The 22,428-nt window shown below is 40.9% G+C and overlaps 2 protein-coding genes across 2 annotated transcripts in view; both read right to left on the reverse strand.

Moving 5' to 3' along the window:
• Positions 1-3,809, reverse strand: part of pvalb6 (parvalbumin 6) — a 74,477-nt gene extending 70,668 nt beyond the window's left edge. Inside the window, exon 1 of the mRNA XM_066641937.1 lies at positions 3,702-3,809. The gene's annotated coding sequence lies outside the window, so the exon portion shown is untranslated. The remainder of the gene's footprint in view (positions 1-3,701) is intronic.
• A 3,491-nt stretch (positions 3,810-7,300) lies between these two features.
• On the reverse strand, positions 7,301-21,032 carry pdgfbb (platelet-derived growth factor beta polypeptide b). Its single transcript, XM_066642591.1, has 7 exons — positions 20,373-21,032; positions 14,409-14,505; positions 13,251-13,316; positions 11,678-11,871; positions 9,719-10,751; positions 9,344-9,497; positions 7,301-9,231 (listed from the first exon to the last, which is right to left on the reverse strand). Exons 1-6 carry the CDS (start codon positions 20,433-20,435, stop codon positions 9,355-9,357), a joined length of 1,596 nt encoding a protein of 531 aa, XP_066498688.1. The 5' UTR covers positions 20,436-21,032; the 3' UTR covers positions 7,301-9,231; positions 9,344-9,354.
• Positions 21,033-22,428: the final 1,396 nt, after the last annotated feature.

The following is a 22,428-nucleotide window of genomic DNA, read 5'->3' on the forward strand; positions in this document are numbered from 1 at the left end:
GAATTCACATGTAATACCAACCACTATGGACCAACCATAAGTAATTATCATAATTCACTACACAATGTACACATTTTACTTGGTGCACTACATTAGTAAGGAAAGCTGGGCATCTGTTACTACATTTATGGAGCATAAAACCTACAGTTACACCCACAGAACACACCAGATCTCATTATCTTAGAAAACAGTGGGTTCACAGGGATAGACAAAGGACTCTTTAGCTTAATGTTCTTGAATACTTCCCCTGAGAAAAAGAGATGATCACAGTTACACACTGCTTGGATCTGCCAACCATCATCTAACCATTATATTTTATGTCTTCTTCTAAGAAATTTTAAGTGAATTCCCATGAAGTCTCCTGAGCCGTTAAAGAGCAACATTTGAGCATCAAAATTTTTCCTGGGAAACATTCAGGCATAAAAAATGTAATGTGTTATTATTAATGAATCCTAAGTGTATCTGCTGAAAGTTCACAGCCCCATGAAGATCCACTTTACACCTCATTACAGCTTCAGCATTTAGTGCACACAAACACATGCAGATATCCAGTTCAAGCAAATAACATCATGGCAAATGCAGCTGAGCAGGTGGATAAAGAAATAACTTGTCAAAACATCTGATCTACACAGTGTTTTTTTCCTCAGAGACATGCTTATTAACCAAAGCTTACTTCCTTATTGTGTCCAGATAGCTTGTTTTGGGTTATACTGTTACTACAAGGCTAAAAACCACCTAAAATACATTATCTCACGTTTATCACAAACTGTTACAAATAAACATACTTTGTAACTTACTATCACAAAGCCCATGTTTCTAACAGTGTATACTTTACAGCTACCATACAAATAGGCAACAGTGCATTGCTTAGTAAGAAACGTTAGCAGCAGCCATCTTGGATTATGAATTTTTTTTGTATAGAATTTTTTTTTTTCTATTCTGGCATTCAACGGCACAACGGCACAACGGCATTTTCTCCGTGTGCTCCGGTTTCCTCCCACAGTCCAAAAGCACACGTTGGTAGGTTGATTAACGACTCAAAAGTGTCTGCGAATGTGTCACCCTGTGAAGGACTGGCGCCCCCTCCAGGGTGTGTTCCTGCCTTGCACCAAATGATTCCAGGTACTGGATATGCAGTTGCAGTCAATGAATGAATATAATAAAGCACATGACACTTTTTTTCAAGCATTCTTGTGCTCTAATTCATTCTGTACAACCGAACATGAGACTTTATTGTTTGTTGCGTGCTGGTATCTGGTTTGTATGCTGCCCCGGTACACGTTTACATTACATTAAAATATGTTGGTAGACCCCTGTTCTAATGTCTGAGTTAATACATGCATTGTGACACATAGATATTTATGAGGATCTTTGCAGAAGTATAAACCAGGCTTAACTCACACACTGACAAACATCCACACACTGCTCCACGAGGGGTGCAATTTAATGCTTTGCATCTTCGACACTGTCCTTGTTTTCCCCTAAGAACTGCATGTAGAAACGAAAAATGGATTTCTCAGTGTTTGTCTGAAGATATTTCATAGGTATTTCTCAGGAATAGTTTTGGGAATGTAGCCCCAGAGCCCAGCACTTCATACTTTCTCATGTTTTGTCCAAAAATTGCTTATGTGAAAGCTTAAAGCAATTCACCATTATAAAGAATGGCACAGATGCCTGGGAGACATCTGAACATCTGTATGAGAGGATACACACCCCTTTTAAACCATGTGCTCCAGTACCCGGAGGGTAATCATTAAAGATAAGACCTGAAATAACTCCAGAGTAAATTAGGAGTTTGTCAGGACTGTCTCCACACTTCAGCATTAAATTCTTAGGAATGTTTTGGTTTGCTTTCCACTGATGGTCTTCATCAGTATCATCTCCTTCATCAAGACCGTACACTTCCAAGGCAGCATAACTAAATAACCATCACGATCTGGGCCAGGACCTCACTCTCAACCAAAACAAAGACACATCCTTTACCCTGTCTAGTATCTGGCAACTGCAAAAGGTCGCATGGCAAATGATACCCTCAACCACAGAGGACATTTTCTTTGTGCTCTAACTTTCTCTTTAGAAACTGCACCCCTTAGCAAAAGTGCTATAAAGAAAAGGTTTGTTATTATTATTGTTACATGTGAAGGATAGAGAGTCACTCTGTGCTCATGTTTACATGAAATAGTGCTTTAAGAGCAGATAAATCTGAAAGAGAAAGACTTGCCTCCCCCCTCTGTGTGATTTAACCTCCATTAGTAAAATGGCAGTGAACACATACTAAGCGTGACCATTCATAACCAGATTAAAGTTCCCTATAGACCTGTATTTGCCTTGGGTGGTGTTATTCTCTACCTGGTTATGTTTCCAATGACAGGCTATGTAATCTGTGTAATGTATTGCTAGTGATCTATGCACCAGGCTAGACTGATTGATATAGACCGGCCACAAAACTGGTGTGGAAATACAGAAGATATTACAGTTGTTATGTTAACCCCCCACATTTGTCTAGTATTAGCTTTGCAAATGAAACTAGGCCCGTTTTCATAATAACACAGCATTAATATTTTGCAAAGCTGCTTTATAGGTTTGTGATTGATAGATTTGACCAATTTCATTAAATGATTAGAACAGAATCAGGTGGAAAATGTCATTTTTTTGATGTCTGCCCTACTCTTGTTGAGACAAAACAATCAGTTTATCATTGCCAATGTAATGGGGATAGTAATGTGACAGCTCCAGACATAGTTTGTAGCCCTGAGTTTTTAATGCAAATATATAATGACGTTATAAACAAGTACAAAAAGTAAGGAAAGTTGTGTTTGGTAGATTATTTAATTGTTGTAACAATGCTTCTTGGCAATACATCATATATCATTGGAAAGCCTGTTAATTTCCCTTTTAAATGGTGCCACATTTGTAAGGAACACGCATTTGTGGGATGAGCAGTAGAGCTGATTATGTGGGTTGCGCCCATGAAAAATTTGCCAAATCATCTTTGCCAATGCCAAACAGCTTATTCTACCATTGACTCGTTTGGTGGACTGGATGATTGAAGTTTGAAGAAACAAGACATTTTATTCATTTAACAAACAGGAGCCTCAGTAGCGTTGGAAGAACCATACACAGCCACAACAGCCTGGCACCTCCTCCTCATGCTGGTCACACACTGCTGTGGGATGCATCCTATTCTTCAACCAGCATTGGTCACAAGTTAGACAACGTGGTTGTGTTGGTTACTCTGGTACAAGCAGCACGCCCAAGATGATCCTACAAATGTTCAACGGGGTTGAACACTCCCATATTCTGGAAGTAGTCTCTGATAAAGCCCACTCTGTGGGGCGAGAGTTGTCTTCTTGGAGGATAGAGTTCAGTCCAAGACTGTGGAGATAGTTGGATTGCATAGAATTTCATCTCTATCTCTCTGCACTGAAATTGCCTCCAATGACGACAAGCCTTGTTATTCCAGTGAGGGAGATGCCGCCCCACACCAACACACAAAATAAGCTGTTTGGCATTGGCAAATTTTTCAAGGCCGCAACCCACATACTCAGCTCTACTGTTCATCCCAGAAATGCATGTTCTTTACACCCCAAACACAAATTTCCTTACTTTTTGTGCTATGTTTAGAATAAACCTCAACAATTATTCTGTCCACCTCTTAAGCACCTCTCAGACACACACATAAATACTTATTAACTACTCACCCACAGCTTGCACCATGATCAGTGTGTGTATATACGTTAAATAGCACTTTCATACCAAACCTAATTACAGACTCAAAAGTTTTGGCTCATACTTGTAGGCACACACTCTCACACACACGACTCAAGGCTTAAATAAGACAACAGGAAGGCGCTGTGTGCTGCCGGTAGAGATAAACATCTGATCCATTGTGTGTGTGTGTCTGTGTGTGCGTGTGAGTGGGCGTATGTATAACTTGAATATGTGAATGTGTGTACACTTCCGTCCATGCTTGAATGTGCATGTGTGAGCCACAAAAAATTTTCCGACATCAAAAAAAATGGCCAATACTAGTGCTTTCTTGCCGCAAGCAGCTGACGCTGGGCATTGTGCTTCAGAGCTCTAAATTGTCTTTTATTTTATGTCTTACAGACAGTTCAGTGGTGGAGTAACTGGACAGTGACCATTTTTCTTGTCATGGTGCAATGGGCCTTTAATGTGCAGCATGACAGTGGAGTCAGCGGAGTGTTTTTCAGACTCGCTCACTCATGTCAGAGGATTAGTTGGATGGTCCACTTAAGAAACAGGGCACATATTAGGAGGCAGGATTACAGAGTCAGTCAGATAACTTGAATACAGCTTTTAATAATGACACAATTGTGGTCTCAGTTTCACTTCAGAAGCTCATCCCATCTCAGCCTGAATTGGGGGATGCAGAGTTGTGTGTGTGTGTGTGTGAGATGCGAAAACAAAGCATAGGGGCCGTTTTTTCAGCCTAGTGCTGAATGTCTCCGCTCTCTGATGTTTGGAGAGACAGTAGTATGTGAGGGGGATTAAGAGTAAACAACAGCCTCATGCTACACTCCAACTGCCCAAAGACCATTTTCTTCCTTTGTTTACTGCTACAGCTTTGGCACCATTAAATAAAAAAGACATTTACCAACATCTTCAAAAATCTTTCGACACTATTAGACAATATTTTAGGACACAGACCTTCCCAGCATTTCTGCTGCAATGATTCTGAAATATAAATAGGGGGCATTTTATTAAAAAAAGAATCATTCTGACTTTGAGCTGCATCTTATGTAGATTGCAGGGAGTTTACAATTGTCCCGCCTCCTCGTCTGAGCCTGTCCAATCACAGCACTGGACCGTCATTAACGTAAGAGTGCAAAGAAAAGGATAAACTGAACAAAACACAAAAAACAAGCGTGGAGAAATGTGTACTGATTAAATGAAAGAAAAGCAAGCGAAAATGCCTCATTCCAACACTTCTGATCCTCATGCTTCACTCCTGGGCTCTGCCATTTGAAATGACTGCAAGCTCATTCTCATTTAAAGGTGTGTTGTTTGATCCTTGTGGTATTCTGACCAAAGCATGTCACATACATGTCATTATCACAGCAGAGAACAATGTAAACTTGTGAAAAAGTAATGTTATATTTCCTCTTTAATACAGAGCATGTCCCCATTTTAACTGCAGTAAGATTCATTTTCTAGGATGGCTTTACACTGACTGTTAGGACATTGCTATGAGGAGTTGATAGGTTTTTGCACTGATAACGTAACCGAGGTCAGGTGCTGTTGTTGGATGTTTAGTCCTGGATTACAAACACAATTACACTATGCTTCTCAGCACAATGAACAGTGTCTGCAGCCTTTTTTTATACAGTGTGTATCAAAGTCCAACACACAGCCAAAGAAATGAAAAACATTACAAATATGTAGAAGCTAACTAAAAATGTATTAAAGCAACTGTTCAACAAATCTTTAACTTCAGCTTAGTGTTCTTGTTTTAACAGACTCCTGAGGCACTGTAGAAGTCAGTTAAATAAAATCAGTTTGCAGTTGTGAGTGTATTGTTTTAACCCATCAGAGCAAGAAGACCCATTGAGAGTGCAGCACTGTAATTCATGTGATCGCCCCACCCCCCCCACATCCACTTCTAGGTTCACTGTGGAATGCAGGGCACCATTAATCCAACACATAAGCTCATGATATCACATTAGGGAGTTTGATAGCATGAATGGGGAGTGTGTCTGACTTGGCTGTATCTGAGTGGGTGGGCAAACACTGATTAGAACCCCCTTACAAACACTTGCACACACAGACAAAACAACTTTTACCTCCTCCACTGAAACTAGTGGGATATATTATAAAATTGTCAAGTACAAAATAATAAATGACCACTTTCACATTATTGTTTGGTAAGTAATATGGCTTTCTGCTCCTTAAAATAACATGAAAAATGTAATTATCCCTTTAATAACTGTAGCGTGGATTATTAAGAGGGCGGAACGGTGGAGCAGCAGTCACACAGCTCCAGGGACCTGGAGGTTGTGGGTTCGATTCCCGCTCCCAGTGACTGTCTGTGAGGAGTTGGTGTGTTCTCCCTGTGTCTGCATGGGTTTCCTCTGGGTGACTGTCTGTGGGGAATGTGGTGTGTTCTCCCTCTGTCTGCATGGGTTTCCTCCGGGTGACTGTCTGTGAGGAGTGTGGTGTGTTCTCCCTGTGTCTGCGTGGGTTTCCTCCGGGTGACTGTCTGTGTGGAGTGTGGTGTGTTCTCCGTGTCCGCGTGGGTTTCCTCCGGTGGCTGTCTGTGAGGAGTGTGGTGTGTTCTCCCTGTGTCTGCGTGGGTTTCCTCCAGGTGACTGTCTGTGAGGAGTGTGGTGTGTTCTCCCTGTGTCTGCGTGGGTTTCCTCCGGGTGACTGTCTGTGAGGAGTGTGGTGTTTTCTCCCTGTGTCTGCGTGGGTTTCCTCCGGGTGACTATCTGTGAGGAGTGTGGTGTGTTCTCCCTGTGTCTGCGTGGGTTTCCTCCAGGTGACTGTCTGTGAGGAGTGTGGTGTTTTCTCCCTGTGTCTGCGTGGGTTTCCTCCGGGTGCTCCGGTTTCCTCCCACAGTCCAAATACACACATTGGTAGGTTGATTGGCGACTCAAAAAAGTGTCCGTAGGTGTGAGTGAATGTGTGAGTGTGTGTGTTGCCCTGTGAAGGACTGGCGCCCCCTCCAGGGTGTATTCCCGCCTTGTGCCCAATGATTCCATGTAGGCTCTGGACCTACCGTGACCCTGAACTGGATAACGGTTACAGATAATGGATGGATGAATGAATTATTTAGATACATATATTGTACAGATGTAAATAATCTTATTCTGGTCATCCTAACTCACATCAGATACAGATTACTACGGGAGACTAATCTGAAGGCACCCACAGTGAGCAACTGTTTGTTTTAATCAGACTGACTGAGGAGAAGAGGAGAGAGACAGATACACTCCTGCTCTTCTTTCTGCTGCACTGGTTTCTGGACACTGGGAACACAGGGGAGGGAGACTGGGAGAATAGAATCTCCTGTAAAGTCAACAACAAAAAGGGTGAGAGTGAGAGATAGAGACAGTTACGGTGTGTGTGTGAGAGAGAGAGAAAGAGAGAGAGAGAAATGTGTAGAAGTGTGTATGAATATATCAATAAGCTTCACACAATTGTTGCAGGCTCTGTATAAACTATACCTAGAAAAAAAAAGTTAAAATATGAGGTGAAATAATACAGAACAGGAAAAAGGAAAAGAGATTTATTTAGACTGAGCAAACGGCAGACCAGTGTAGACAAAGTAAACAGCAGAAAACCAGACAAACAAACAACACACACACACACACACACCCACACACATTTGAGAAAATGCTCAGAAATGTTTTGGTTCGTATGAAAAATCTGCTAGTCACTGAAGTACAGTACTGAGCAGAGATGGGTTTTGGCATCTAAAAAATATCTTAAAGAATTCTTCCCTCTGCTCAGTGACACAGATGCCTTACCAACAGTACGTAGTATTACTGGATAGTATCGTACTAACGGCCATTTTACTGGAAATTAAACAATCACAGGTTGTTGGAAGCAAAAAGATTTAACAGACTTTACTAGGCATCAAAATGATTCATTAATGTCAAGTACAGTTTAGTGTTTTATTTTTTTTCGGTGGAGTGTCTGGTGCAAACATTGTCACAGTGGGAGACACACAAATACACATCAGGAGATGTCCTTTTTTTCCTGCACTTTTTCAAAAAAAAAAAGTAAAAACTGAAATAAAGACAAAATAAAGAACGGAGCTTAAAAGAATAAATAATATTAATGGTGAAGCTGTTTTCTTATCATATTGTAGCACCTTCATAATTATAGAGGTCTGAATTAATACAATAGAGCTGCAATCCCTTTATCTGTTCTTTGTGAATTTCCAGTGTTAACAGTCAAATTAAATAATATGAAAATTAAATAGAAAATAAAGTACAACAGTATGGTGTCTGTGGTTATGTACTGAATATGCAACTATTAAGTGTCTGAAAGTCCAATACTGCATAGTTAAGAAACTAAAATGCTGAAAAAAAGCTCTACGTGGTGGTTTTATAAATGATGGATATTGAATTTCTCATTTTCTTTTATTCTTTCTTGACCACTCGCTTTTCAGTTTAAAGTTCCTTACAGATGGACATGTGAAAACACTCTTCTTACCAGCCCATACCTATATCAAGAGCTGAATAAATGGTTATTTGGGAAGCCAAGTTAATGCCTGACCCTAATTCTCATAACCTTAAGGCCGGTGTTATCCACCATAGCCAGCTGCTAGATCTGTCTTCTCCATGACAGACAGCTCTTAGTCCCGGCTTTCTCGTTTTTGAAAGCAGTTAGACCAGTCTCTCAAAACTTGGAAAGCCACTCGACCAGTCTCTCTCATTCCAGATGATCTCTAGATTCCTCTCCCTCATTACAGAGTATTTCTGCTTCTCATCTAGTCTCACTCAGTTCAGAGACCAAACCAAACTCCCATTCCAGAGAATCTCTAATTCCAGAGAATTAGTCTGAATCAGAATGCCTTTACTCCCATGTTATAGAGATTTTAAACCATCATTTTCCTTCTGGTGAACTTTTAGACTGGTTTTCCTTTTCTGGAAATTGTGTAGAATGCTTTTCCATTCCAGACAGCATCTCGACCAATCATTTGTTTCCACAATCTTACTACACCAATCGATATCTACCCCTGTCTTTCCATTACAGGATTTCTGGACCTGAATACGTTAAGACCAGAACACTTTCCCAGGCCTCGTTCAGAGCTTCTAAAACTGTTTTCCCTTTGCAGAATACTTCTTAAGTAGAATATGTCCCATAAAGGACATTGTTTTCATACCAGATGGTTAAGACATATTCCCAAACCAGTCAGTTTCACAGCATGACATCACATGTCCACCAGGAGGCCCGACAGATTGACAATGCAGAAGAGTAACTACTGCCTGCCTAACAGCCTTACTCCATCCATGACCAATTTGTTTCAATTTTATTTGTTTTATAATATTTTATAACCTCCTCCACAATGTCACTCGTGTCATGGGAAAAAGTAGCTCAATTCCCAAATGCCCACCAAACATGGCTTCTCCCAGGAAGAGGATTACTGGATGAGGATTAGTAGCGTAGTCTGTGGATCTTCATGGATCCACACACTATGAACAAATGACATTATTCGGGAAAAGTACATCTCTCTTGAAAATGTGCTGCACCTTGCCGTGTCTGTGGAAGAGAACATACATAACAAATGAAATCACTGTCATTACTTTACTCATAAATAATACTGAATAATATTCAAACACTTTTAGTGACTAGCCATGCTAGTCTTTCTTACCTGAGAGTGCTCTACATAAGCATGGCCCTCATGGCAGCCTTGCTGATGCGATTGCGGTGTTTTCTCCGTCTTTTGGGGGGTGGAGGAGGCGGTCTAGGGGGTTGAGGCGGTTTATGGGGAGGGGAGACTTTTATTGGTGAAGAGGATGTGGTTTCTAAGGATATAAAAGGAGAAAGAGGCAGTAAACTATTAGATTAGATGACGATGACCTTCATTACAATGTCATCACTGTTAGAACCTGGTCTGTTACACCTTTAGAGACATTTGGACCATTTCAAAATACCAACATGATCATGGTCTTGATTTGGCAGCAGTGTGTTACACACTCTTTAAATAGGGACAGTTACGTTTCGTCATTTGCCCGAGCGGGTTTACCTGCACGTTGTGTAGTTGCGTATGTGTTCTGATGTTTATGGGGATGTGGCTGGGACTGTTGCTGGTTGTCTTTTTCACTGTGCTGTTGTGTTTTCAGGAGATGTTTGTGCTTCTCTTCATCGAGCAGTTTATGGAGATGCAGAAGCTCCTCTTTCTCCTCCTCTAAAGCCTGTTTCTCCATCAGCAGAGTAGAGCTGATCTTTTCCTCTGTCTCTTTTCGTGCACTGTCCATCTCTGGTGTCTCATTCTCTTTCAGTCTCTCTTCTGCTGGACTAAAGGCATCTCCTCGCTTGTCTTTGGGGTCAGGAGTGACCCCATATGTCATGTTGGTTGCAGTGTGCTGACTGATGTCCACTTGGTGACTAGACTCATTTCTTTGTACTTGGCTGCTCAGGTCAAACTCGTGCCCTGGAATCTGATTGGCTATGCCAGTTGTGCTGTTTTCAAATGCCGGACTGCTTTGACTGTGATCAGATATTGCATCATCTGTTTTGTCCTTGTGAAACAGCTCTTTCTGTCCTGATCCTGTAACATTAAGTAGCGGCAAACTGGTCTCCTCCCTCTCTGTGTGATTGGGCATAGGAGTGGTCAGTATCCGTGGAGACTCTGCCCTTGTGCCATTGGAACTATCATTGTGCTTCCTGCCATCTCCATGATAATGGCCTTTATGTTCAATGTGGTGTGTCTTATTTTGAGCCCAGGAATCATGTCCAAAATGGATCTCCTGACCATCCGAAGGGAGAAATCCCACTGGGGCGTCCATGTCGGAGTGCTTCTCCCTGGGCAGCCAGCTGTGTTCAAGCAAGTCTTCCAGCCGGAGCCTCTGGTTGTGCTTGAGTTCATCTCGCCGGTGGAGCTCGTCTTTGTAGCGAGGTTTACCTGCTCGATCTTTTGCGTCCTGTTTGTGAGCAGGAGGTTTTCTGCGAGGGGCGGGACGAGGAGCAGGCTGGCAGCGGCACTCCACATGGTCATTTACTGAGACCACCGCTTTGTCATAAACCGGACGCTTGTTTGCATACTGGATCTTCATAACCTGAGGAAAAAGGTGAAATGAGTAAGGGCTACAATAAAACATGCTGTCAATGAGGAAATCATGATGATACTGGGATCAATGCTTTTAACAGCACACACAGTAGTGTGTGTGGGTGTGTATGTATCACATTGTTTATTATTCATTAACCAACATTTGTCTTTATTAGAGCTTTTATCTTTCCCAGAGACTTGTTTGCAGTAACTCCAAATAAATCTATGGGATATTTTTGCACAGCTCCTGAGTTCAGTGTTTGAAGTAGGTGGAATTTTCATTCATTCTTTTGTTAATTAATTAATTACTCAATCAATCAATCGATCAACCAATGGGCACAAGGCAGGAGCAAACCCTGGATGGGGCACCAGTCCATTTTGGTGCACAACACACACACTTATGGACCCTTTTGCCATGTTTCAACTGCTTGGAACATACACTTCTTCACTTTATTACTTGAATTATTGGTACTTATTCCACCACAATTACTCCAGCCCCCACCCACACCGCACCCATAATGTAGCCTGTGACTATGCAAAACACTGCTGCTAACAGGAACCATAGGATTTTAAACAAACAATGTTAGCAGGTGTTGTTTACTCATTGTTTATTTTGCATGCTGTTGTTTTTAACGACTGAAAACTGCTCATCAGTTCAGACAGATCAGTACAGATTTTTCATTCCTTGTTGCACTATGCAGCTCTCATTACAGTTTTTTGTTGGCCACAATCCAAGGAGTGTTTGAACTTATTCAAAATACCAATGACATCCTTTTACGACCTGAATCAGATAACAACAAATGTGATTGATGCTGTAGCTTGGAGATCTTTCAAATGACTTCTTTGTGCTGGATGTCAGCATTTTGTTGTGAGTGTCTCTCTGGCCAATCCGATCATTTTTAGTAATGTATACTATGCAGAAGCATGTGTGAGTACCTGTAGATAACGTGTGTGAGTGAGCACAGGCACACACTTCAGACTCTTTGTGTTGCAGCATCCTGAGCACCTCTGCACCTCCACACATGGTGGCCACAGCAGGAAGTGAGCGTTGCTGCGGTCCAGCATGGAACGGGTGACCTCCATGACCTCTGTCCTCACCTTACACAGGGCCTGCTGCGCGGGCTGAGCATCTACACCATAGAACACAAAATATTCAAAATATCTGTTACAAAAACAGACACCATTAAAATCAACTAAATCAAAAATCACACAGCTACAGGACTACTTTATATTTAGAAATAAATTACTGTTAAGGATTAACTTAGATGTACTTCATGCACCTCAAACCAAGGTATGTGTAGATAAGTTTTACATCAAATAAAACACATAGCTATAATCAATACTATAAAAAGCAAGGGTGGGGCATGGGTTGACCAAGTCCTTGACCAAGGGGGTATAAATCCCACCCAGGGGCAGCAGTGGAACTATGTTCTCTGGAGTGATGGAGAACCAACCAAGACTTCCTCACCCAACTTCAGCATCTGACCTCAGATGTGGCTGAATGTTCTCATCAAAACATCTTCAAAACATCTAGACTTAAGCCTTCCCAAAAAGTAGAAGGTGTTGCTGTAACTATAGGAGGTAAACGACCTATTAATAATTGATAGCTAAGACGAAATTTTGAACAAGAAAGTGTGAGCAAGCTCCTCTCCATGTAGTGTGTAATCCATTATATGATAAACATGCCAAAGGTGGGATAAGGTTCCTAGTCAGTAAGCATTGAAGAGAAGATCTTTTTCAGCATCTGCTGGGCATACTGTCAGTGCATTCAGCAGATACTGAAGAGAAGGTGCAAAAAATATTTGAAATAACATTTCTGTAAAAAAGCCCACTCAGCATCACACTAATGAAGCTTCATATGGTGTGGATGCTCCACAATCTTTCTCCGTATATTGGTTCCTCTCTTCAGGAGAGACAGTGATTTGATACAGCTGTTCAAGGACACCTCAAACTCAGTGGATGACTGACAGGCTCATTTGCTGACTTGGGAAAAAAGCTAATGATGCTTAGTGTCATGGAGAGACACTGCTCTCTCTCTCTCACACACACACACACACACATGGCAATACATACACCCCATCAGTCAAGGAGCCAGCCAACTGACATCAGATTTCTGCTTAGATTCAACTCAAATGGATTTCAGAGATGACAGCTGAGGATTTGTGTTATAAAGTCATAATTTCTGTGGTTCGCTCAACCATCTGCTTAATCAGTGCACTGTTAGCACTACGTGATTTATAACAGCCATAGGAAAACACTCACAGCTGACAGAGGTAAAATGGAGAGAGTATAAAAGCAAGAGAAACGAGGAGAGATGGAGAGAGAAAATAATATTGAGAGATGGAAAGGGGAAGAGCAGAAAGTGACAGAAAGTCAGAAAGTGGATAAGTGTGTGATAGAGATAAGTGAGAGTGAGAGAGAAAGACAGACAGAGAGACAGAAAAGTGTGAGAGAGAAGCAAAAGTGGAAGGAAAACAAGATAAAAAATAATGAAATGGCTGAGGCTCACCCAGAAGACTCCTTGGCAGCCGATTGTTGGTATTGTTGGCATGTGGACTCTCTTGATCATCATCATCTATAGTAAAAGAGTTCAACTTCCATATTAATCTATTGATGTCATGTGATATTTGCACTCTGCATTTTTGCAATCTGCTAGATAACGGCAATAATTATTAATAACAATAATCATTTAAAAATGTGTGTCTGTGTGTGTGTATGCATGTGTGCCTGTGTTTTGTTTAATTTCCTGATTAAACACTAAGTAAACAGGCCATAATGAATCCCAAAGCCACAAATATGGACTCTCCTTTGCTGGCAATCTGCCTCCAACAAAGCTCTGTTTGTTACTCACAAGACTCGTAATGTTTAATATGTCAGTTAAACCAAGCGGCCTGATTGTGTGAGAGAAAGCACAAAAACACCGTGATGTGTGGTTAACACATTAATAATCCAGTCTATAATATATATATATATATATATGGCAATAACATATCAATAGCTTGTATGCTTGTGTTCGTCACTCTATGCTCTGATTGACAAAGTGCCTGCTCAAAAAATAAGATGGAATAAAAGAGACCACATTTTGTTGGTCTCCCTGTGTGGGTAGGAAAGCCCTCATTCTCCTCTCATCACTCATCACAATGCTAACCAACATCTAGAGCATCTGTTAGCTGACATAACCAAACTGGGCAGTAAGAGACCTCATTGAAGTGTGATCAACTATACAACAATGTTGTATTAGCAGCAGTTTGAAAATAATAAAATTAAAAAAATCAGTGACTGTTTGCATGTCAGATTTCTCCCACTGAGCTCGGAAGCATGTGATTGGAGTAGACTACACTACTGTGTGGAATTGCAAAGTCTACTTAAAAATATGACAATTTTAGAATGACCCACTAGCAAATATATTAACCAAGTCTTCATATTAAAGTTAGTCTTAACAACGTCAGAGTCAAATGAATCTATTAAAAGCAAACATAGGTGTCTATGTCAATGTAATGCCATAATGAGTTTATCACAACCACAAAAAAGGTTTGTTGGAACTCGAGTCTGGTACAGGATTAACAATGAGCAGATCTGACATATTAAAGTCTGGAAAAAACAGAGAGCAGTGGCAGAGGTAAAAGAGGAAGATGTGAATTTTTTAAGTTGGACGGAGCAGATTTACCTACGGAGTCAGAAAGCAGCAGCAGCTGCAGTTCTTCTGTAGAGGAGATAGAGCCACTCTTCACCAGTTCAACCAAAGCTGCAGGGAGAGGATCCCTCTGAGAGAGAGAGAGAGAGAGAGAGAGAGAGAGAGAGAGAGAGACCACTAGATTACTTTAAAGAAACACTAGATCACTTAATTAACCCATAAATGTTATCAAAACCAATACAGTTATTTTCTAATAAGACTTAAAAGCAGAAACAAAAAAGTCATTGCTGATTTCATTCATTCTTTCAGTGTCTGTAATCCAGTTCAGGGTCGGGTTCCGAAAAAAAAAGAGGGTCCGAAGCCAACCTGGAATCACTGGGCGCAAGGCAGGAACACACCCTTGAGGAGGCACCAATCCTTCGCAGGGCAACACACACTTACACATTCACACACACCTAGGAACAATTCTGAGCCGCCAATCCACCTACCAACGTGTGTTTTGGACCGTGACAGGAAACCCACGGGGAGAACACACCAAACACCTCATGGACAGTCACCCAGTGCTGGGCACGATCCACAACCCCAGGACCCTGGAGATGTGTGACAGTGACACTCTCTTACTGCACTTTACTGATATCTTACTTCAATTTTTAAAAAACTTATAGGGTTATATGGCCACTGACCAATTCTCAGAAAGGTCCATGATATAGACATTCTTACTCATACCTCATTGGTCCAACTGGTGAAAATTTAAATAAACTGTAACTGTGTGTAAGTAGAAGCTTTTTCCTCACAGTTTAAATATGATGAAAATATTTTGACTACATGTAAATAGTACAGCAGTATGTAAGCAATGAGTCTTTACTTCTAAGGGTTCAGAACACGTGTGTGTGTGTGTGTGTGTCTTTTTGTTGTCCACATAAGCAAGTTAGTGTGTGCAGATCAAGGGAGGAAGCTGGTTTGTCTCACAATAGCAGTTATGCTTTAGTAGCACAAGGGCTCTGTTCATAAATGGTGTTCAGACAGAGGCCACTGACTGACAACTGCTCTGCCTCATATGGCAGCATTTACCGGGGACACGGGACAGGAAAGGGGGCAGGGAGGAAGTGGGGGATGGAGTGATGAGGAAAAGAAGGGACATCAGTGAAGGATGAGTAGAGAGAGAGAGAGAGAGAGAGAGAGAGAGAGAGAGGGAGAGAGAGAGAGGGAGAGAGGGAGAGAGGGAGCGAGGTGAGGAAGCAGCTGGAAGGATGGTTCTAAATCACATAGATGTTGTACTTTGCTTAAACTATTATTTCATAAAAGTATAAACATTGTACAAGGCAGAGTGAACCCAGTGCTTTGTGAAGTTTCCTTGATTCTAGCTCATTTTCTATCATTACAATGATCTGAATGCTCATGTAATTGTTGTTATCCCAGGAACAGTAAAGACTACACGAAGCCAGGAGGCTTGTTCCAAAGCCACTTTTTGATACAGATGCTAGGAATGTGGTCAAAATGTAGATGCAGTAATACAGACGTGTGCAAACGTTTGAACATCCCTGGACGAATTAATCATTCATTCATTATCTATAACCGATTATCCAGTTCAGGGTCGCGGTGGGCCCAGAGCCTACCTGGAATCATTGGGCGCAAGGCAGGAATACACCCTGGAGGGGGCACCAGTCCTTCACAGGGCAACACACACACATTCACTCACACAGACACTTTTGAGTCGCCAAACCCGGAGGAAACCCACATGGACACAGGGAGAACACACCACACTCCTCACAGACAGTCACCCAGAGTGGGAATCGAACCCACAACCTCCAGGTCCCTGGAGCTGTGTGACTGCGACACAACCTGCTGCGCCACCATGCAGCTGAATTAATCATTCTAAATAAAAATGCTGCGCTACAATTTGCAAAAAACAATGACATATTGAATGTCCATCTTTTTGAATGCCCTTGATTCAAGCACTAAATAACAACCCCGGTGAAGCACTTTACAAGCCAGTTCCAAATACCTTAGAATAGCAGCTACTCCTACATCAGATATCAGTAATGTGATTATGTGATTTACTGGCCCTGAGGCCTATCACCCAGGTACACTCAAATAACACAACAAAACAAAAGTAACTGAGTTAATATAGTTTTTAAGTAACAGGATTAAACTCTAGAGATTTCCTGAGTGGTAGGTAGCTTGACTGTCATTATGGAATAAACATTTGTGTGTTGGGACCTTTCTGAACAGGAAAAAAATGATATAAACCTTCTGATGTTGGACAATGCATACACACAGACATGACCTAAACATTTATGACACGCTGCCGATGCACATATTTAATACAAACCCAAAAACATGGTGAATGCACACACTGAGTTAAGCCTGGACCTAAACTCAATATTGAGTATGTGATTGATTCTACTTGCATTACAGTTCACATGAAAGTAATGAGCAAATACAGCACTCTATGGGATTGAAAAGAAGGAATGGAATGCAATGTTGAGAGAAGAGAGCTGGAGAAATATGACAGATGATAATGATACGTAGACCTGCTGACACAAGCATGCACAGGCATGTACACATTAGGGCTCAACAATATTGGGAGGGGGGGGGGGGGGGCAGGATCACACTGCTGTTCACGTTTCCCAAATGGAGCTAATTAACACTCTGAAGGTACTGAGAAGGGGGATTAAGGCAAGCCAGAGTTCTAGGTAGGACTTCCGCAAACATAGTATTTACCCCATATACACATGCTATAGTCAAACCTACATTTTAGTAGGTGATAAAGCTTATCTTTATATTTTCAAAGCCATATTTTGAATACCAAATTACCAATGAGCTCAATTAACCATGAACTTAAATTCCACCACACTGCAAACCATATTGGAAATATATTGTTGCACAATTACACACTGCCACTGTGATATTCCTAGTATAAGTATAAGTAAACACTTATGTCAACCCATGACATGATGTGGTTGTATTACTTTGACCAAAATACATAACTGGGTTACGTGAATGCACCGAGATATTCAAACACACCAATAGAAACCAGAATAAAACTGGTTATAGGATCCTAACCCTGTCGCTCTATGGTCAATGTCATGATATTGATTACAAAAGCAAGCAAACAAACAAACAAAATCAATACAATCTGCAAACCTACATATGCTTTGTCCTGTCTTTACAAAAATGCTCCATAAAACCCCAATAAAGAAGGCTAACACTTGGAAATTTGAGCCTAGGACCAAATAGAACTATTTCACATTTGGCTGAAGTTTATGGTGCATATGTGAAGATGTCTTCAAAAAAGTTATGCTCTCTTTCTCAGCGGCTCATCCTAAAATACAAAGATTTAATATTTTGGGTGGAATTCCCCATTTAAGACATAAGCATACCACACTACTCAGCACTTAGATTAAGTATGAATTAAACATGAGCCCTACACATGAGGCTACATGTCGACTTACTGTAAAACGCATTTAATTTCATCCACGGAAGCGACTAATTTCACGAGCCTCTGAATTTTTTCCGTCTAATTCATGCACCATAAAAAGAATGAACATGATGTGCTTACTAGGGGGACTTCCTAAACCTGCACCTCAAAGTGTACCTGAGATATGAGGTAAAAAGCTCATCCCCTGGAGCTACCGGCTCAGACTTTAACAGTACATGGAAGCAAGCTGCAAAAACCAACAACCACACAATCCACTCTCCTTCACACTCTAATACATCTTTAGCTACATTTGCATTTGCATTTATGGCATTCGGCAGATGTTCTTTTCTACAGCAACTTACCATTTTAAACATGTTTTAGAAGTATGCTAATAGTGTGAGGAGGCTTGCCCGAAGACTCTCACTGGTATAGACTAGTGTTTCTGCCTGAGCTGGGAACTGAACTCTAAAAATGACATCAAACACTATACCAGCTAAACCAAGTGACAACGAACACAAGGCAGTCCACACAAGACGTTATGTATACACAACAAATAATATCTAGAAGCAATACTTACTATAAAACAGACTAATACTAAGCATGGGGCCTTGTGTTTTCCACTAAGCATTAGCGCATTCAACACTAACATAAATGTTATACCAGTGATCCCCACTGGACTTGAGTTGTTAATTGCAGACCCAGATGTTTACCTTATTCCGTGTTAATGTTATTCAATCACAATATTATCAGACAAAGATGAACCTTCTCTTACACATTATTATTGCATCAGCAAAGCTGTTTAGTCTGGCGTCTGAAACCTGACCCTGTGGTCTGAGGATTCTTTAAAAACTAAACTGTAGCATTTAGGTATCAGCCTGCAGCAGAGGGCATGTTTAACCAGTGCAGGTCAACAGCCCTTCTACAACTTCACATCTGTGTTAGTCCCTACAAATGTGGTATTAATATAGAATATCACATTATACACTTAGGGCTGGTTTTCTCAGACAGGGATTAAGCTTAGTCCTGGACTATATCTGCCTTTCAATGGAAAATCACAATTCAAAAGGCTGTGTGAATAGGCTTAACCCCTGTCTTGGAAACCAGTCCTTAATATTGAAATGAGGGAATACTCAATGTGGTTTGCATTATATAAACTATAAATGAATGATATTGGTTTATACTGTAACTAAAGAAACTGGTATCTCAGCTGTGCGCAAGGCTACTTTTCAAACTACAGTGAGACAGTTAAAACATTTAAGAGGATACTATAAATAAACTGAGTTATCTTTCAGGAAAATCGAGAGAAACAATGGCCATCCTTATATTGTCACTCAGGAGAAGAGCCACTGCCAAAGTAACATCAATGTATGAAACTGCTCCCAGCCCCCACCCCCACCCACACACACACACATTTCAGCCTTTGTGGTTTATTCCCATTTTATTTTATATGATCGTGAGGAAATCCTTTGATGCTCTGTCTAACCCCACGCTGTAAATCATAAAGTTCAAAGTAATAAACTGGAGTGAGTGATTTTAACTTTAAATATACTGGAAGATTACAATTAATTAAAATTATCTTCAACAATCTTTTTTCTGTGGTTTTGAAAAACTGCGAGGTTTTGATTCAGGAGAGTTCTGTTAACAATCAGATATCAAAAAATTGTATAAATATGTATAAAATATGAGTATAATATTCATGGTCATTTTGATTAATAATAAAAAAGACATGTAGGTCAAAACTTTGTTGTGGAGCTATTGCGAAAAAATAGCATAGTATTTTACATCCAACCACTCTTACTGACATTGCTTACATCTTCAGAATGTATGAATGAAAGACTCAGATCAAAGGAACCAGTCAGATATATCCACAATGTCAATATGCTCGTTTTTCCTATGGGACATTTGTCCCATAAAGAACTCCACAAAGATCCACAAAGAACTGATACAGACTGTTATGTGGTGCCATACAGATGAATGAGAAGCTCTGACCACACACCAGTGGTTTGATTTCCTGCTGCTGCTAATTTAAGGATGCAGCAGTAAATGAATGATCATATATAGTATGTGAATTTGTGCTCTAAATTTACATTCAGTAATTTATTTTTAACGTTTCACTGAAGCTCAATGAATTTAATGCCAGGCCTGAGCTTGGGGGTAATACTGTGTTCTCTGGAGTGATGGCGTCCGGTCCAATATCTACTGGATGATTTGGAGTGGCTTTTCTGACACAAAACTAATCCAACCACAGTGCATGACGTCACTATTGTTCCGGAGGCTGATTGATTGGCATCAAATCCTCACAGTCATGTTCCCAGAAGTTGTTACTGCAGCAAACCCCAAATTAATAACCTTCTATTCAGAACAAATGGTGGATGAACATTGGATACTATGTTGGAAATGTTGTTTTTAGGCTAACACTTGTACAAATTTTAGCTCATACTTTAGCCTATTTCCTTGTTAGACAAGGTAAACAAGTAAATGGAGGTGTAATGTAAGCTATCGCTAAAAGCACTGACAACAATCACAGACCGCGTGAAGCTCGTGAAGTGTGCGTCGTTCAAGCCTCTCGCGCTTACCTCCGCTGTGACGCAGAGCGCGCACGCCGTCAGCGCCGCGAGTAGACACGCGCTCGCGTTCATGGTGCCGCTCCACCGCCGCGAGCCTCCGCCACGCAGCGCGCATTTACAGACGCGCGCGAGAACAGACGCTCTCTCACTCTCTCCTGAGCGCGCGAGTTAAAACCAGCAAAGCAATAAATGACCGTTTGTATCAGTGGCGCAAGCCCGAGAGCCCGTTCAGATTGCCTTCCACAGTCGAGTGAGTCTCTATCCGGAGGAGAACGTGGTCCATCTGAGCTCGAACCCAAATGAATCTGTCTCTTGTAATTTTCCACAGAAATTCAATTTACGTCGCGCAAATCCCGCCGCACGAGCTCAGAAAGTTCTGCCGACACAAAATCCTCTCGGTTTAAGTCCCATGCCTCATTAGCCTTTAAGAGGTCCAGAAAAAACAGGGTTAAACACTTTTGCAACTTTGTGTTAGCATCTTCAGAACGTAGAAGCCCCTCGTGTAGCTGAATGTGAGGACCACAGCTCCAACTCCAGAACCCGTCCTTTAACGCTTTCCAAACCGTGCCCTCCCCTCAGAGTCTACTATAGTCCAGGCGGCGGTCAGACCCCAGTCGCCTATTTCGTTTTATTCGCTGCTGTTCAGTGGAATTAAATGAGCTGGTCTCTTTTCCGTGGAGCCTTATCGTTGTGCGCGCGCGGACCGAGCGGCCTGATTACGCTCAGCTCGAGCGCCTCTGCTCTACTGCGAAGAGCTCTTATCTTTCCCGCCCCTTCAGGGCAGGGCCGCCTTATATATGGGGAGTATGTGTGTGTGTGTGTTTACTTGGGTTGCTACTCATGTGAGGACTAAAAGTCCTGAAAAAGACAGTGAAATTAAGCGGTTTTTATACAGAATTAAATTGTATTTATTATTTTTGCCAATATTAAACAGTTGAAAACTGACTTTTGTTTACTAAGATTTGGGTACATGGTTACTACAATATTTTTACGTTTCAATCACACAGAAGTCAAAGTAAGCCTCCACAAGTAGAAACGTGTGTTATGAAGGAAATTCATTATAATTTGGGATCTCTCTTAATATTATATTTGTCATTTTATATTATATACAGTAATAACTAATACCATGAACATAATTATAATTCATTCAGTTATTTACTTAGCGATTTTCATCCCAGTAAACAATTAGCCGTTGATTCAACGTTGAAATAACGTAATGACTGCCGTCTAATCAACGTTCTCTTAAGGTTGAAAATGAAAGTTGAAAAGACGTACAAACACAGACATTGAAAAGACGACTATTTGACGTATTTTGGACGTCCATTGACGTTATTAATTGGTCCCGAAATAAATTACATGTATAAAACGCGTTTTGGACGTCCACTGACGTTATCGATTGGTCACCACTTAACTAACTTATTAAGAGGGATTTTGGACGTCCATTGACGTTTAAAATATGTCCTTGACAGACAGACTACTTTTAGACCTATTTTACTGGGATGTGTAGTCATTTTTGGATGGGTTAATGTGCCAAAATGTCTGCTTTTATTTCATTTTATTTGTTAAATATTTATTTATCAAGCATATTCTGAGGACATACATTTTGCATTTGATTATTTCCTCTGAAGAAAGAGACATTCAATAATGCCATGCTTCCTCGGAGGCAGCAATCATATTCCACTTTACCTTAGCCTCTACCTCAGAGGAAGCAAAGTGCATTATCCTCCATTGAAGCAAAACAAAACGCAGAATTGACCTATATCTACAGTAACAAAAAAAAAACCCAAAACAATTATATTGTACTTGTTTCTCCCAAAGACATTTCTGACAGTCAGAGCAGGACAACAGAGGTCTAGGTGGGGCTTTACTGTTTATGGCACTGTATTTGAAAATCTCTACCCAACCTATGCTAACCAATCATATTTAACCATGCCCAGTAAAATTTATTCTGCCTCAAAGGGAGTGCTACCTCCAGAACCTTGAAAACATATGCTGCCTAATTAATGCTCTGTGATCACTGAAGTGCGAAAGGTTCCTCAGCAATGCCCGAAGTAAAGGAAGTAAA

This window comes from Hoplias malabaricus, chromosome 13, assembly GCF_029633855.1.
Source record: "Hoplias malabaricus isolate fHopMal1 chromosome 13, fHopMal1.hap1, whole genome shotgun sequence".
NCBI classification, from domain to species: domain Eukaryota; kingdom Metazoa; phylum Chordata; class Actinopteri; order Characiformes; family Erythrinidae; genus Hoplias; species Hoplias malabaricus.